The sequence below is a fragment of the Platalea leucorodia genome, assembly GCF_965183815.1.
Source record: "Platalea leucorodia genome assembly, contig: HAP1_HAP1_SCAFFOLD_24, whole genome shotgun sequence".
Taxonomy (NCBI): domain Eukaryota; kingdom Metazoa; phylum Chordata; class Aves; order Pelecaniformes; family Threskiornithidae; genus Platalea; species Platalea leucorodia.
Window position 1 is genome coordinate 1,569,545 of NW_028121458.1, and position 17,748 is coordinate 1,587,292.

At 51.4% G+C, this 17,748-nt stretch overlaps 1 protein-coding gene across 1 annotated transcript; it reads left to right on the forward strand.

Moving 5' to 3' along the window:
• Positions 1-5,964: 5,964 nt before the first annotated feature.
• LOC309603209 (olfactory receptor 14A16-like) lies at positions 5,965-6,933 on the forward strand (the record flags this gene model as incomplete). The annotated part of the gene is made up of 1 exon (XM_082338110.1): positions 5,965-6,933. One exon carries the CDS (start codon positions 5,965-5,967, stop codon positions 6,931-6,933), a length of 969 nt encoding a protein of 322 aa, XP_082194236.1.
• Positions 6,934-17,748: the final 10,815 nt, after the last annotated feature.

A 17,748-nucleotide genomic window follows, 5' to 3' on the forward strand; every position in this document is an offset into this window, starting at 1 on the left:
GAGAATATGAAGGAGTTCCCTTACAGCACTGTCCTGTTACTGCCATTAGGGACAGTACCACTAATTCCAAAACATCCTTGAGAGCTTCTTTATTTTTCCTCGTCTCCAAAGCTCAGGCTGCTCAGACCTGGAAAGTACTACCTCAACTCTCTGCAAACCAAGTCTCTCCGGCCTTCTCTCCTCCACACTCTTTTACCCCAGGACACTTCTCCCCATCACGTCAGCACACTGCCTGGTCTCTATTTTTGATCTGGGCGAAGCCAGGGTACTGCCTCGGTAAGCCTTCCCTACAGAAGTCCCCTCTCCCTGCTGATCCCACTTGTGTCACCGGACGCTAGGTACAGCTCCATTTTCCTGCTGCAGAGCTCCATGGCATGGACAGTTTTCCTGTTTCTTTCATGAGAAAAGGTGACAAGCAGGAGAGACTCCGTGCCAGGGAGTCCCAGCCTTGGGTGTTGCTCACCTGGTTCTTACTGGCATCTCTGTTGGTGTACCTGGTACTTTTCTGTGGCTACTCTTTCTGCAGAGAAGATTTTAAAAAGACAAAGATTTCATAGCAGATGGTCGTAAAAGCCCTGTTATAGACAACAAAGTTTGCCATGGGCTCTGGCGGGAGCCAGGAAGATAGTTAACAAGCACCAGGAAGATCCAGGAAGCTTAAGGCCACTTCTGAAGAGTGAGTGGCTGTAAGCAACACTGACTGGCTGTGCGTAGGTCTCAGAGAGAGGGTCGAGGGTCGTCAGTGGGAAACAAGGAGGTGGCTGATGGCTTTAGCAAATCCTTCAGCATATCTGAGCCCAGAAATGGAAAGCAACTGATGTGTGTGGATGGGGAAGAGGAGGAGGTTTGTCCTGGGAAGATGTCAGGAGGGAAGACCCCTCTTCTGCAAATCAGGGATGACAGACATTTCCATGTGATGTGCATCCCCTAGGAGAAGGGGAAGGCCCGCTGCTGAGGATGGCTGTGCTCAGTCATGCACCGTGAGCTGACCATGCTCCCTTTACCTCCTTCACTTCCCACACTTGGATGGACCTCAGGAAACATCGATGAGCGTGGAGGATGCACAGACCTCCTGGGCTGAGGTCCTGCCACTGCAGGGGAAGAGGGAAGGGTTTGTGAGACACATGGTAGTGCAGGGAGAGAGCAGAGCATGTGAGGATTCAAGCAAGTCTGGGGCTAGGACATCTTGGGTGCTAGAGGAACGTGAACAGGGCTTTGAAAGAAGCCAGATGGGTTGTGGGGAACTCAGAGACATTGGCAAATCCTCAGAAAACCACACCTTTGTGTTTGAAGAACAGTGAGGACACAGAGTTATCAGTAAACCTTGGGATATCATGGGGGCAGAGTGAGCTGGGGAAGCAGGGGTGGTGGTTAAAATCTGCAGAGAAACGGGCACAGACAGAGGAGAGTGTAGGACAGCCTGTGGTGGGGAAAGCCAAGGGCTTTGGTAGGGCTGGGACCCAGAACTGAGGTCCTTGTTCTCTTGGCTAGGGCTGATGGCTCTTGGGCTGAGGCCCACGTGAGGACACCAGTTCCTTGCAGCCCCCATACTTTGTTGCCTCCTCACCCCTGAGAGAGCCTGGGAGGTGTCTTAGCACTGACCTGCACTCAGCATCACAAACCCTCACATCTCTCTGCCCCTAGCAAGAGCCCTGAGACACCCAGGAAGGAAAGGATCCCCATTCCTAGGGTCCTGGGGTCAGGGCTTGGCCATCCTCCTTAATGAAACACGTCAAGGGCTTTCACAGCCCCCTCCACTTGGCTTTCTGCATGTGCCACTCTCACTAGTTACCATGCTGTCATGCGCAGGTGTTGCAGGCTGTGAGGAGGGTCCAGTCTGAACATGACGTCATTCACAATTGAACTTGGAACCTAGCATGTTTCAGGCCTAAGAGGCAGTATCACACCACGAGGAGAGGCTGGCTCTGGGGATGCCATGCCTGGTGCTAACCCACATGCAGAGAGGGAATTCATGACTGCAAGAATCGCGGTAGCTATCATCAGAGACAACAGAATCACCGAACCATTCAGGTTGGAAGGGACCTTGGGAGGTCTTTAGACTAACCTCCTGCTCACATTGGGATGAGCAATGAATTCCCATTAACTTCCTAAGGGCTTTTGTCCAAGAGTGTCCTGAAAATGTCTAAGATCTTTGGTGGACTCGTAGAGACCCTCTGAGGAAGCTGAGGGTGCCTTTTGCTGCCAGGTAAGGACGGCTACAGGATTCCTTGACTCCAACAAGCTGCTACTAACCTCGAGCATCTTCTAACGAACACTGTCCACTGTCCTTCATCAAAAGGTGCAGTGTTGAGAGGCTGCTAAAGTTTTTCCAAACCTTGGACTATTACCCCGTGCTGCTCTTCCCTGTAGGCACCAATGACACAGCCAAACCTGCACAGGATTGAGTGTGACTGCATGGCTCTGGGGGTGATGGGCATGGTGGCACAGGCAGTGTTCTCCTCAGTCCTGCTGGTGAAGAGGAGAGGCTTGGGGACTGGACAGATCCTGTGGGTCAGCAATTGGTTGCACAGCTAGTACCAGCAACAGGGGTTTAGTTTCTATGACCAGGAGACCCTCTCTGAGGACCACTGACTGCTGTCAGTGGTGTCTACGCTGTTCCTGAGGCTGTTTGGCAGAGATGAAGCTGATCTCCAGCAAGAACAAGGTGCTGCTGACAGGCACACTGTGAACATTGCTGCTCTGTTCCCTGCCTGTATCATCAAGGGGGGGAGTAAAGGGTGGCGGAGAGAAAAACCAGCCGCTTGAGAGTGTAGGCACACGAGTGGAGACCCCGCTGTGATGTGCTTCCTATTCCTGCACTGTCCTGCATCTACTGGCTAGAGCAGGGACGGACCTTGCTGCAGGGCAGTGGTGGCAATCGGTGGCTTGCACAAAGGCAGTGCTGTCTGGGCTGTGTGTCACACACAGGCTTTGAAGGGGGGCAGCTTTCCTGTGCAGGACCAGTGCTGTCCCTGCCAGCTGCATGCAGCTGTCTGTGAAAGCCTTGGCACCTCACATAACACTACAGGCCTTTCTTTGGCCATTACATTGAGTAACTGTCCTGAAATCTGTTAGGCCATGTGGGGATGAAACGAGACAGCTCTCATGATAGTCAGGAGAGATCTGGGAAGTACAGCTGATGGAGATCAGAAAGCGAGAGACTTAGCTCTCCCTGTGGTCCATGAGTCCATTTGATCAGCTGAATCCCTGTGTAGGCTGCCCAGAAAATAACAACTAGAGAAAGATTCTCTTGTCCTAAACGTGTGCATCTGCTGTCATCTCAGTTGTCCAAAGGAAATCATCCTCCTGCTCAGAAATGATGCCCCAGATACCACCCTGTCTCTCAGAGCAGATACATTAGAACATGTAGTTACCTCCATGTCTCTTGGACCAGCTCTGGCACCTCAACTGTCACCAGGTGTTTGCATCTGAACACCTCACTCCTGGGCTTCATCTCCAGTAATTAGCATGGGAGCTGCCTGCAGGCAGCGAGGGGAGAGGAGCCAGGCAGAGAGAGGTGTTAAAGGCAGTCAGCAGTGGGAGGATGCTGAGAGCTCACTAAGGGAGAAATCCTCACAGCCCTTGACACGGTAAGTCTCTGGCTGCAGGAATCTCCTGAAGCTGGTACATCCCACAGTTGACAGGATCTGTCAGGATGACTCTCACAGTATCCCTGTTGGAGAGGAGAGGAACATGCTCCAGAGCAGGGCTTCCCTGCTGCACGGTCAGAGGGACAGGGCACGATCGCTGCCTTCTCCTGGGGACAACTGCAGGGGTGTGAAGGTGGGTGTGCAGCCAGGGGTGCCCAGGGCCGTCCTTCCGAGCAGGGTCCCTGAACACCCCAGGGGCTGTGTGCTGGGGCAGGGACTCTGCCGCCTGCCAGGGTCAGCACTCAGCCTGCCCGGGGAGCTGCCCACGATGCCGCAGGGAGAAGCTGTGAGTGGAAGGCAACCTCTGGCAGGGCAGGACAGGATCCTTCTTCTGCAGAGAGGGTGCTGCGTGGGTCAAGGCCGCTCACAGCTCCAGATCACCGCTACGAAACTTCCAAGGGGATGTTTCAAGGGGAAGTTCAAGGCAGGGTTTACAATAAAGATAAGGAGATTTCCCGAGTCTGTGTTTTCAGTTTCGTACTGTGAGGGCAAAGGAGAGAAGAGGGGCAGTGGGGGAGGGAAAGAGAAAGAGAAAAGGACCTGTCAAGTTTGAACAAGTCATTGAGACTCCTGAGCTGCAACTTGGAGTGGCCAGTAGGTCTGCTAATAGCCTCCTAAAGTGCCTTCGACTGCTCTTCTGCCTATGGACAGCACCAGCATCACCTCTGCTGGACCCATCAGGGTTGTTCTGAACTTTTGCCACTCCCAACAGGAACATGTGCCCAGCCAGTCCCTGCAAACAGAAGGGTTTCTGTAGGGCCAAGGTGAGTGCCCAGAGGTTCACATGGGGTTTGTTAGCAGGGAAAAGACATGGAACAGGGAAACACCTCCCAGGGAAAAAAAAAATCTCTAGGCAGCAGATAGATGATCAGGAAATGAGAGGAAACTAAAACCAGAAATGTTGTGGGAGGGAGAATGAGCAAGCCTCCTCTCCCACCCAGCAAACCCCATGCCCTCAGGGCCGCGGGGTCCAAGGCGTGAACCACCTCCTCTGCAGCCAGAGCTCCAGCAGAGCCGTGGTGCAGCTCTCCAGCCACGGGCCCTTCTCCCTCTGCAGAGCACAGGGGCTGAGAGCAGCTGCCCGGCAATGTTGGTGTCCGGGAGGTGGTGTGCACAGCTGGGTAAGGGTAACGCTGTCCTGAGTCAGTGCCTGAGTGCTTCTAACCTGGCATCTCTCAGCCAGACCCTCACCTTATTTTAACTTGTTTCTCCACTGGTCTAGGTTATTCTTATTTTATTTTGTTCTTGCTGTCAGGCTCTCTGGGGATGGGAGTTTCAGCTGCAGAGTCACACTCTGATCTTGTGTGTCATCCCATGCAGGTGTGTCCATGGGAACAGGTGTCCCAGCTTTCCTCTCACCTGTGGAGATCTCATCCATACAGTCTGTGGGGCTGGGGAATGAGCTGACTCTTACTGAGATGCCATCTTTAGGGCACCTGGCTGTCTATTTGAGTTGTTCTTCCAAGCCTTGAACTGCCCTCAAGGATGCAAAGCTGTCCCATAGCACCTCTCTTTTCTCTGAAAGCCCCACGGAGAACGCAGAGACTCTACGACCGAGGAAATGCTGTCGGGTTGGTGAAATGAGGCATGTGTGTCCTTGGCTAGAAGTGGGGTTCTGAGACCTTGAGAACGAGTGAGACATTTAGTGGTCTGCAGTGAATCCCTCTGCTCTCAGCAGTGTCTGGTGGTCTTCAGGGCACCATGGGAGTGTGATCACCCTCCATCTCTGAAAGGTGCAAGCCCAGGGCAGCTGGGAACAAGGCGGAGGGACAGACCAGCTCCCTTCACTCTGCTCTAAGCCACAGGCAATCCTCCTGCCTCTCAGGACTCCCTCTGTTCTCCCTGAGGGCAGCAGAAATTCTGAGGTTTCTGACATCCAAGAACACTCCCCAGGGGAAACGGAGGGAAACTTTAAGAATAAACTCTGAAATTGCCCTCTGCCATTCTGCTTCCTCACCACAGGGAGTGCAGGTGCTGACAGGCCCTTCTGCGTTAGGAGCAGTTTCATCTGACAAAGTCCAACACCAGGACTGGGTCCTTCCCCCACCTTTCCCATGAACCCACTCCTGCAGAGTAGGGCTGACTCCTCGGCAGGCAGCAGGCAGAGCCCGTATTTCTCATGGCACATTCAGCCAGCACCAAGCAGGGTTTCAGAAATGGAGCTGAAGGAAGTTCTCATAGAAAAGTAAAAAGGGGGTGGGTGTAGAAAGGGGAGCATCTAGGAGAAATGGCTTTTGTTTTGTTTAGAGAAGTCTCCCCTAACTTCTCACTGCATTTTCCTCCTTGGACAGTCACTCATGACCAGAGGCAGCAGATGTCCAACGCCAGCTTCATTACCGAGTTCCTCCTCTGGGTTTTCGCAGACACACGGGAGCTGCAGCTCTTGCACTTCTGGCTCTTCCTGGGCATCTACCTGGCTGCCCTCCTGGGCAACGGCCTCATCATCACCGCCATCGCCTGCAACCACCACCTCCACACCCCCATGTACTTCTTCCTCCTCAACCTCTCCCTCCTCGACCTGGCCTCCATCTCCACCACTCTCCCCAAAGCCATGGCCAATTCCCTGTGGGACACCAGGGCCATCTCCTACTTGGGATGTGCTGCACAGCTCTTTTTCTTTCTCTTCTTCATTGGAGGAGAGTATTCTCTTCTCACTGTCATGGCCTATGACCGCTATGTGGCCATCTGCAAACCCCTGCACTACGGGGCCCTGCTGGGCAGCAGAGCTTGTGTCCACATGGCAGCAGCTGCCTGGGGCACTGGGTTTCTCTATGCTGTGCTGCACACTGCCAATACATTTTCCCTACCCCTCTGCCAAGGCAATGTCCTGGACCAGTTCTTCTGTGAAATCCCCCAGATCCTCAAGCTCTCCTGCTCAGATGCCTACCTCAGGGAAGCTGGGGTCCTTGTGGTTAGTGCCTGTTTAGCATTTGGGTGTTTTGTTTTCATTGTGGTGTCTTATGTGGAGATCTTCAGGGCCGTGCTGAGGATCCCCTCTGAGCAGGGACGCCACAAAGCCTTTTCCACGTGCCTCCCTCACCTGGCTGTGTTCTCCCTGTTTCTCAGCACCTCATTTTTTGCCTACCTGAAGCCCCCCTCCATCTCTTCCCCATCCCTGGATCTGGTGGTGGCAGTGCTGTACTCAGTGGTGCCTCCAGCAGTGAACCCCCTCATCTACAGCCTGAGGAACCAGGAGCTCAAAGACCCTCTGAAGAAGCTGAAGAAACTATGTAGCTGCTGCTTCCAGCTTCAGGGAGTTAAAAACTTTCCTATCTTCCAGTAGTATGTCTCAATAGCTCTTTAGCCCACTCTTCAATTGTGTTTATGTCTATTCTTTTTTATCTCTAGGTCTCAAAGAGCTCTTGTATGAATGGTCCTTGAGAAAGGCGGACTGTGTCAGATGCAGTTTGCACTTAGCATAAGGTTGACGAGAGTAGTTTATGGTTTCCTGAATTACATCATGTTTAAATTTGTTTGTTAGCAAGGAAGTTAAACATGCTGTGTCCGTGTGCAGCCAGTTCACTGAGGAACTCAATGAACTGAGGAAAATGAACAGAGTTCATTGAGTCAGTGCCGCTCAGTTGGCGGCCGGTCACAAGTGGTGTTCCCCAGGGCTCAGTACTGGGGCCCGTTCTGTTTAATATCTTTATCAATGATTTGGAGGAGGGGATCCACTGCACCCTCAGTAAATTTGCAGATGACACCAAGTTGGACAGGAGTATTGATCTGCTGGAGGGTAGGAAGGCTCTACAGAGGGATCTGGACAGGCTGGATTGATGGGCCGAGGCCAATTTTATGAGAGTCAAGAAGGCCAAGTGCTGGGTCCTGCACTTGGGTCAACCCCACACACCACTACAGGCACGCAGGGAAGAGTGATTGGAAAGCTGCCTGGTGGAAAAGAACACGGGGATGTTGGTGGACAGCCAGCTGAATGAGCTGGCAGTGTGCCCTGGTGGCCAAGAATAGCATCTTGCCTTGCATCAGGAATAGCGTGGCTTTGGCCTGACCTGCTTGGAAGACTCCCATGGGATACAGCCCTGCAGAGAAGAGGGGTGCAGAGAGCTGTTTGATGGTCAAGGGTCTCTTCTTTCAGCTCCAAAATGGTCCCCCCTGGCAGGCAGGAGGTCCTGCAGAGGTGGCAGGAGGAAGGCCTGGATGAGAAAGGAGCTCCTGACTGGAACCAAGCATGAAGAGGAAACACAGAAAAGGTGGAAGCTGGATGACTCAATAGTTCTGTGGTTGTGTGCTGGAGAGAACTCTTTGCATGTGTGTGTTCTTGTCTGGGCATAGGGGGACGAGGGGATCCCAGGGCCAGGTTCTGGAGAGACAGAGTGTCTAAGACAGCTTCCTGGAGGGATCCATACTGTCTGCGTTTCTATATAGGCATACATTTTACACTAACATCGTATAGCATACAAACAGCCCAACCCGTGTTTCCCTTTTTCCACTGACCATGATTTGCTTGGCCGACAGACCTCCCAAGGTCCCTTCCAGGATGAGTGATCGTGCATTTCCTTCCACCATGGGTCTTCCCTTGATGATACAGCATTGGTGGGGCAGCAGGGCCGGGTCAGTGCAGGGACAGGGCTGCCTCTGACAGGGGCCATGAAGCAGCTGCTGGGAGGTGACAGCAAGGACAGTTTGCAAGGGAGAAATGTATGTATACATTAACTTCAGTGTTTTTAGGAAGGCAAAGCTCTGGCAAAGCTCAAGCTGTCGCTGGCAGAGGTCCCACAAAGTCAATCTGCACTTGTGCCCGTGGGCCTTCAATATGTTGTTGCTGGACTGGGGCTTTTACTCCAGTGTAATCTGCATTGGTCATGGCACAAGACAGACAGTTCCTACACTAACAAGAATTTTGCTGCTCCAACTGGCTAATAAAGAGTTTTAAATGTGTTTTCTGTAAGCAGCAATTCCAGATTTACTTTTCTTCAGAGCTCTTTTGCTTCTGAGCATCCAGAGAGCCAGACCAAAAGATGTATCGCTCGTCATTTCAGTTACCACCCTCACCCATGAACCTTCCACTTTTGCTGCAGGGCTTGTCCCTCAGTTTACAGAATGAAGTTGGCATGAGGCTGCTTCTTAGGATAGCTTCCCAGACAAAATGCTCTTTGAGTCCAGCCAAGGGTGTGTTGGGGACAATACCTGAAGTCAGCCAACCCAATATTAAATGAACAAAGAGTTATTTGTTGAGGGAATTCTGTGTGCAGGAGTAAGGCCTGCCTTCCGTCCAGGAGTGCAGTTTTTTTATACTATACAGGTAGGGCACCTTAAAAGGGGAATGCCACATTGCTGCTTTGCTGCAATCCATCTGGGAGCTAAAAAACAGCCAATGACCCAGACCCTTGGCCCGGGATTTCCAAAGGCCAGCCAATGCAGTTTGGAATGGGTCCTGAGGACACCAGAAGGGGAAGGGTTAAGACAAATACTCAAAAACACAGACCTAGCACAGTAACGGCCAGTTTTCCTGGTGCATAAATATTGTCTGAGACATATATCCAACACTCTGGCCAACCCTGATCAATCTAGACCAACGTACAAGAAGAAAACGTTTTCTATCTGTCAAGCAAGTGGCAGTATGAAAATTCTCGATAAAGGAAAAGAGAATTTTGACTCCAGCACTGCTAGACTGTACGCAGGTATGGTGGGCTGACCCCAGGCAGCAACTAAGAACCCACCCATTGCAAGCTCACACTCCACCAGCAGAATGGGAAAGAGAATCAGAAGAGCAAATGTGGGAGAACTTGTGGTTCAAGATAAAAAACCTATTTATTGGTCTATTAAGTGAAGCAAAGCTGCGCGCGCAACCAAAGCAAAATAAGGAATTCATTCACTACTTCCCATCAGCACACAGATGTTTAGCCATTTCCAGGAAACCAGGGTCTGAGCTCACGTAACAGTTACTTGGGAAGACAAATGACATAAGCACCCGCATCCTCCCCTTCTTCATCCTTTTCCTCATTTTTTATTGCTGAACATGACATCATATGGTATGCAATATCCCCTTGGTCAGCTCAGGTCAGCTGTCCTGGCTGTGTCCCCTCCCAGCCTCTTGCTCATCCCCAGCCTACTGGCTGTGGGGACAGAGCAGGAAAAGGAAAAAACCTTGCTGATGTGTGAGCAATATTCAGCAACAGTCAAAATACTGGATTGTTATCAACACTCGTTTGGTTACAAGGCCAACGCACAGCACTGCACTGGCTGCTGTGAAGGAAATTAATGCCATCCCAGCCAGCCCCAGTACAATCTCCACCACTTATTCCTGCTATTTGCGTTATGCTCAGGACCTGTACTATCCAAGACATCCTTATTAACACCTGCTGCCCTCCTGTCCTTTGATATGCACACAGGCATCTGGAAGCCCCATGGTCACAAGTCTTGCTGCTCATGGTGTAGTTTAATAAGCCCCAAATCACTGGACGGCCAGTAGGGCTGGACACCAGCAGCCCAGGAGCATCCCAGAGGATGCTGAAGAGGATCTGTTGTCACAGACATTAATGAGCTGACTTGGGCTGGACTCTGTTACTCATAACAAAGGCAAAACTGGATGGGTGTATCAGTGCTGAGGATAGCCACTGCTGCAATGACCGTGAGCTGGTGGAGAAGTAAGAGAAAGAGAAAGAGCAGAATCATTGTCCAGAATTGCCCAAAAGCAGATTCCAGCTGGTTCAGGAGCAGATTGATCTGACCTACGTAAACTGAGTGGCTCTTCAGAACAAAGTTTCTCTGCTAGCAGTGTTGGTGGGAAATGTGGTTTTATGAATGACTACACATAAATATGCTCCTAGAGCGAGAGAGCAACAACTGTGGTGTGCACGCTTGACGCTGTCAGTAAAATGAAAGAAGAAAATCATTGGAATTGATACCAAAACATCATTAGACCTGGCAAAAAAATTTGAAGTTTAGAGAAAGATGACTTTTCTTCAGTTATTGCCTAGATTTATTTTTGAGCTAGGTTTCAACTCATGACAAAATCCACATTTGGGTCTTGAATAATTTGGCCGCGTAGAGAGTCTGTTGCTGCCTGAGATTCCCTGGGGCAGCTTGGAAACATGACACGGGACCTCCAGGGTCCCTTCCGGAGCATTAGCTGGTAACTGCCAGAAAAGCACCTCTGGACATATCAGTTGAAATAGCTTCTTGCTCTGCACTGACTACAGAGGGAAGTCTAGACAACCTGATTAGTCATAGACATCTGCGCTGAATTGTTTAATACCGAGTGAGACCACTCTCATCTATTTCATCACCTAAAACAGTGTCACGCATCACACACCTTGTAGGGGATGAAAAGGAAACGTGGTTTGATGTCTGAGAACTCCTTTAGGAAGCCACTGTAACAGAAATGTAAGACGAGCGCAAATGTCGTCATGCAAACCCAAGGTGTTTCAATGCGACTGGTCACTCTGCTCCCCTGTAGCAGGTGAGAAAGCTGGGCACCTGAATGTGACTTGCTGTGTGCAAAGAGTGAGGAGGGATATGCACAGTCCTGGGCAGGGACTCTTTTGAGGGGGGCACTGGGCTTTCTGCAAGACAGAAAATGATCTCTCTGAATGCTGTAGGCCTGACTAGCATCAGAAGACGTGAAAAAAAAAACAAAAAACAAAAAACAAGCAAACAAAAAACAAGCAAACAAAAAACCAAACCAAAACAAAAAACCACCCCACACAAAACCAAAAAATAAAACCAACAGAGAAAATAAGAAAATGATCTTGAATGAAGAAAATGCTAAGCCTCTCGGATTCTTTGTGTTCTTATCCTCCTGGATTTGGTTTGGTTTGTAGTAATCTACTCGTCTTTGGTGACTTCATGTGCTGGGGAGGATGCAGTTCCAGGGACACAGATGCCTGGTGCCAGTGTCGATGCCCTGGCATCCTCTGCCCAGGCTCCATCTGCAGCTCCCGAGGGGCTCTGGTCTCTGATAACTGCCAGTCCCAGGCAAGCACCTCAGATGCACTGGGGCCTCTAGAGGTGGCACTGGGTGCTTATGGTCAGACAGAGGAACTCAGCCTGAAAACCTAAGAAAATTTTTCAATATTAAAAAAAAAAAAAAGAGCACCTTTTAATCAGCTGAAATGGTTCAATACTTTCAATAAAATGTCAGTGTAATTTCTCTCATGCCAAAATGCGAATTTTCAGGATGTGTCTTAATCGTGTGAGAAGACACATAGCTTTCCCCCTGTACTTGCCTTGCTACTACTCTCTGTATTATATTCTGCATTGCATCTCACTAATCTTTCAGGTATTTCCACCTGGCCTGACTAAACCGATCATGTCTGAAGTCACCTTTCCAGCAGACTAACTGGACTCATGCACTTTCCATTGTTCTCCAGATTCCCCTTCCTCTGCCTCTGTGACCATTCAGATACCTCTCACCATTCCAGCTGCTACTTTGAACTTTTCTTTCAGTAGTCGCCTAGCTGTCTCTATAGCTAGCTCTTGAATTCTATTTATCATTTCCTGTCTGTCTAAAACATCTCTTGTCTGGTTACCCCTTGTGAAAAGCAAACCTCTTTGGAGGCAGCTTGGATGTACCACACAGTGAAGGTGTGATTTATTGTTTATCATGTCGTACTTTTGGTTGTTTGGGAGTTTTTTAACAATTAGGAAAAACCCTTCTGTGCCTGTTTGCAGCCGGTTCTCTTCTGGACAAGTCTGATGTAAGGAAAAGTGACCTAAGTCCCAGGCGGTGAAGGAGAGAAACGGTGGGGTTGGGGAGATGAGGAGCACAGAGGCCCATACAGTGTTGGACCTCAAGGGACTGCTTTTCGTCCTGGTCGAGACCTCTTTAGGAGACCCTGGATCAATATCAACTGGAGAATGCTGCTATCACATCTTCAAAGTTGTCATTGAAATCTTTCTCTTTAACTCCACTCCTGAAACCCCTCTAATTAGCTGGAGAAGACTTGATGAAGATGATGGAAGAGACATGACTCCTTAGGCCTTTCTTCATTTTAATGAGCCCCATGGTGTATTTGGTGCTCTGAGTCCATGAACGTCCTCCACTGAGAGAAGACAGAAGTAATCTCTCAAGAAGTCAAAGTCAGAAGCAAAACCCAAGCTGTCTTGAAGCATTAATGGGCCCCACTGAGGGCCATTACTGACAAAGCCTCCTCATGGACTTGTCAGAGCAGATAGCTGGAGGCTGTGATTGCAGGTAGGCAAAGGCACTGTGCAGGTGGCTCTGATGTGAGTCAAGCCTTGGCTGACTTTATGAAGCAGAAAGGCCAAGTGCTGACCTGCAGCCTGTGGGAAGGGAGATCCTGTCCCTCACAGAGCTCAGGGCTCTTCCTGGGGCAGGGTGATGTGGGATGTGCAATGCTTAGTGAAGGACAAGAGTATGGCAGTGGCCGGCCTTCCCAGGGGCTGCAAGGAGACAATAAGGCCCCGGTGCCATGAGAGCAACCTGTCTCCTCATAGACGTTGGTACCACAAACAGCTGCCACGGCCAAGGGGACAAAGACCTCAAGCACATGCAGGCAGGATCCAAGCTTTTTGGGAAGGAAAGGAGAGGGAGCTGCCCTTTATCGGAGAGGTCAGCAGGAACGCATGGAGCTCTGCCTTGGGATGGGTAATGAGCTAGCTGGGAGCTTATGGGTCAGGATTAGCAGGCAGACCAGCATCGCTGATGTTGTAGAGGGTGCCCGGTACAGAGCACCTGAGCAGGAAGCACCAGAGGAGGCCTTCTTCAGGCAACAGGCAGAAACCCCACATTCACAGGCCCTGGTCCTCATGAGGACTTGAACCACCCTGATATTTGCTGGAAGGACAACAGGGCAGGACACATGCAATCCAGGCGGTTTCTGGAGACCATCAACGATAACTTCCCAAGAATGGGCTTGGAAAGCCAAAGCGCACCTGAAGTTGCATCTGTGGAGGGATTTGAAGAACAAGAGCAGCTTCTACAGTGACATCAGCAGCAGAAGGAAGGCTGGGACAAAACACGGGCCTGCTGCTAAATGGGGCTGGGGCTGTAATGACAGAGGATGCAGAAAGGGCCAAGGCACCCAGTGCCTTCTTGGTGAGACCGGCCTTCAGGAATCCCAGGCCCCTGAGACCAGAGGGCAAGTCTGGTGGAGGAGGATCAGGTTAGGGAACCTTTAGACAAACCAGATATAAACAAGGCCATGGGAGCTGACAAGATGTGCTCGTGAGGGCTGAGGGACCTGGCCAATGTCATTGTGAAGCCACTCTTGGTCACCTCTGAAAGGTCCCATGGCTTTTGGGTGAGACTTCTGAGGACTGGAAGAAAGCGTATGTCAGTCCTGTCTTCAAGGAGGATGAGCAGGAGGAGCTGTGGAGCTGCTCAGCCAGGCTCCCATAACACCCTCCTAGACCAAGAATGGACTAGAGAAGGGGAAAGTGAGGGCAATGGCAAACTGGCTGACTTGCTGGGCTCACAGCTTTTGTGACCTGCAACACAAACTCCAGCGGGAGGCAAGTCACTAATGGTGTTCCCCAGGGTCCAATATTAGGGCCAATACTGTTTAACCTTTTACTGGTCTGGAGGATGAGAGCGAGGGTACCCTCAGGGAGTTAACAGATGACAGGATACTGGGAGGAGTGGCTGATAAACCAGAGGGTTCCACTGGGATTCCGAGGGACCTCAACAGGCTGGAGAAGTGGTTCAGAGGAGATCCTCATGAAGTTCCACAAAGGGAAATGCAAGGTCTTTTACAGAATAGGACCTGCAGGTCCTGGTGGGCAAGAAGTGCGACATCAGCCAGCAATGTGCCAGCAATGTGTATAGAAGGCAATCAGCATCCCTGGCTGCGTTAGGAAGGGCAGCAGGCAGAGGCAGGTGATCCTTCCCCCTCTCCTCAGCACTGGTGAGGCAATACCTGGAGTGCTGGGTCCAGTTCTGGGCTCCTCAGTGCAATGAAATTGAGAACTTGCAGACACGAGGCTGTCTCTGGGTCGTGAAGATGACTGAGGACCAGAGCATCTTTCACATGAAGAGAGGCTGAGAGAGCTGGGACCGTTCAGCCTAGAGAAGAGAAGGCTCGGGGGGAATCTCATTAAAGTGTAAAAATAAACCTGATGGGAGGGAGTGAAGAAGAGGGATCCAGACTCTTCTCAGTGGTACCCAGTGACAGAAAAAGAGATTAAACCCCATGAAATCCCACCTGAACAAAAGACAACACTTGTTAAATGTGAGGGAGGTCAAACACTGGGTCAGGTTTCCCAGAGAGTCTCCATCCTTGGAAATATTCACAACCCAGCTGGACCCAATGGCTTTTGGCAACCTGCCCCAGCTGACCCTGCTTTGAGCAAGGGCGTTGGACTAGGTGACCTCCAGAGATCCTTTCCAACCCCAACTCTTTTGTGATTCTCTGGGTCTGTAATGCCTGGCAGGGTTTCTGAGAACTTTTCTGTAAGATCCCCACACCAACTGGACTCCTGGTGTCCCTTGGAGCACAGCCTCCTCCTGAGGGTGATCTCCCTCACCTTGTAACCCTGAGGACAGGGTGAAACAGTGATTATACATGGCAGCAATGCCTCAACATGCAGCAGTGTCCCCTACCCCTGAGTCCATGTCCAGCCCCTTCTTCCTTCAGGATTTGAGTCGGAAGGGACATCTGAAGGTCTGCTCTGAGCAGGGAGAAGTATATGGTTAGATCAGGGACATCAGTGCTTTCTCCAGACGAGTTTTGAAAACCTCTGTGCCCCTGACCCACTTCTTGTCAGCTATCGTGGTGATATATGTGTATATAGAGGTTTAAAAAACTCTCTCTCTCTATGTCTGTGTGTATGAGTATATATATGGGGTTTTTTTCTTTCCTTAACCTGATAAGAAATTCCCCTTACTGCTGCTTGTCTTTATGGTCTCTTGTCCCTTCCTTCCCTTCATGATCCCCAGCCAGATCACTGCACCTACTCAGACCAAGGAGAATCACAACCTCCTCTCCAAGCACAGCCTCGCTGGGACCCTCTGGAACCATGCAGGCAGGCTGGGGTGGCCAGATCCAAGCAGAGACAAGCCCTACAGAAGGACTGTGGTAGTGAATGGGAGCTGGTGCTGGGGCAGAGCCAGGGGCCATGGAGGACATCAGAGACGACCTCCAGCAGCTCCCCTTCAACCAAGGCAGGGAGTAATGCACCCAGTGGTGCTCCTGAGAGAGGATGGTGACACAGGGAAGGAGGCACCAGGGGCTGCGGTGCAGGGAACCGATGCTTGCCTCTGTGTCTTGGGCCTCCTGGAAGCGGTGCCAGGGGCTGCACCCCCAAGGCACCCCCAAGCCTGCGAGTAGCCCTGAGTCCTCTCCTGACTGTGGGGAGCTGCTCTGGCTTCAGAGAGGCTGCTGGCAGAGCTGGAGCTGTTGGAGCTCAGCCTGCCCCTCCAGTACTATGACTGGGGTGAGAGCCCTGCCTGTTTGAGGGTCATTTTGAGGGTCATTTGGGGTCCTGGCAGTGTGGGAGCTTCCTGGAGCATCATGGCTCTTGTTCTCATTCCCATCCCTGCACCAGCACAGCTCTGCTGCCACACAGCCCAGCTGTGCAGGCATCAATGGGACAGGCTGCATTCAGGGGTGGGAAAACATCCCCCTGGGACGGTCTGCCCAATGGACCTCAGTGCCACATCCCTCGGCAGCCCTCCTGCTTTGGCAGCCCTCCCCAGCACCGGTCCCTGCCCAGACTTGGCTGTGTCCCGGGCAGGGGTTCATAGACAGGGGACTGCCAGGGTCTGGGCATGTGGGAGTTGGGGAAGGGCTGGATGTTCTCCCAGTGTAGGTGGAGCTGGTCACATTTAAATGATCAGCCCACACCTGGACCATGGTGAATGGCCAGGGCTGGAAAACACAAAGGGTCAGGATTGGGGGTGACTTTGGGGCCAGCATATGGGCTGGGGGAGACTGTCTCAAAGGCATGTGCTGGGCACAGGGACTGAGGGACAACAGCAAACTCACGGGGTCATGCTTCCTTCAGCGCAAGCCCTGGCAAAGGTTCCCAGCCTCCCTTTCAATGCCACGCTTCAGGAGGAACCATGGCACTAAGGGGTGGGGAGTGAGGGATGCCAATTCTGCTTCATCCACTTCCCAGACCTCAGGGAGCACCAGGACAGAAAGGACTTGTGGCTCTGCACCGTGAGCCTGCTTTAGGGTAACCACAGTCTGGGCACTACTGCTGATGAGCGCAATGCCAGAATTTGTCTCCCTCAGGCAATTTCCAGCCCACATCAGCTGCCACCTGAATTTTCCCCACCCCTCCTCTGATGCAGCTGGAGGTTTCCTGGCCCCCTCCCCATGCTCCCTGCAGGGCCTTGACCTGGATGGGGATCACTACCACTAATCCGCCTCCCTGGGGGTCTCTGGATGTGGCAGGTGCTTGAAGGGACTGTGGTGCTTTCCCAAGGACAGTAGGTGTGTTCATTAGGGCCTGAGGGTGACAAGAATCACTCTCCGGTCTTCCTTTTTTGTAGCTGCTTGGTGCCCACTGCCTCCCCTGGGACGGCAGAGTCCTCATTTCCCTACAGATCCCTGCGTTTAGCACTTTCCCTTTGGGTGACTCCATTGTGGGGGACCTCTCATTTTGTGGGGATCATGTCACTGCCCACCCCAAGCACACGCTGTCCATGGGGATGCCCCAGGCTCCCCAGGCAACTCCAGACTCCCATCCTTAAGGACATCACCTGCCATATCTGGAAGCCCTGGGATGTGTCCCCCATGTGGGACAGCCCTGCATATGTGCCTCAGTGACCATTCACCATCTCCACTGTAACTAGAAACTTGAATGCAAACCTTGCTCTCTAACAGGTCACAACATGACATTGAGCTCTTTGCTCCTGAGTCCATGGAGCAACAGGCCCTTTTGGGGTGCAGCTGCTCATGACCACGCTTGGCAACAGCTTTGGAAGACAAGTCGAGGCTTCGGGCACTGCACTGGGGAGAAGCCATTTATTAAAGAGCTGCTACGAGAGAGTCAGCACTGACCCAGTGTCAGACAGACATAAATACATGCTACAGGCAAGACAGAGAAAGCTCAATGAAGCCATAATGATAGTGATAATAATAATGATGATAATTATACTTATAAACATAGTGATGCTAATGATGATAGAACACCTCACAAAATAAAGTCCTGGAATGGTTTACCGTGGGAG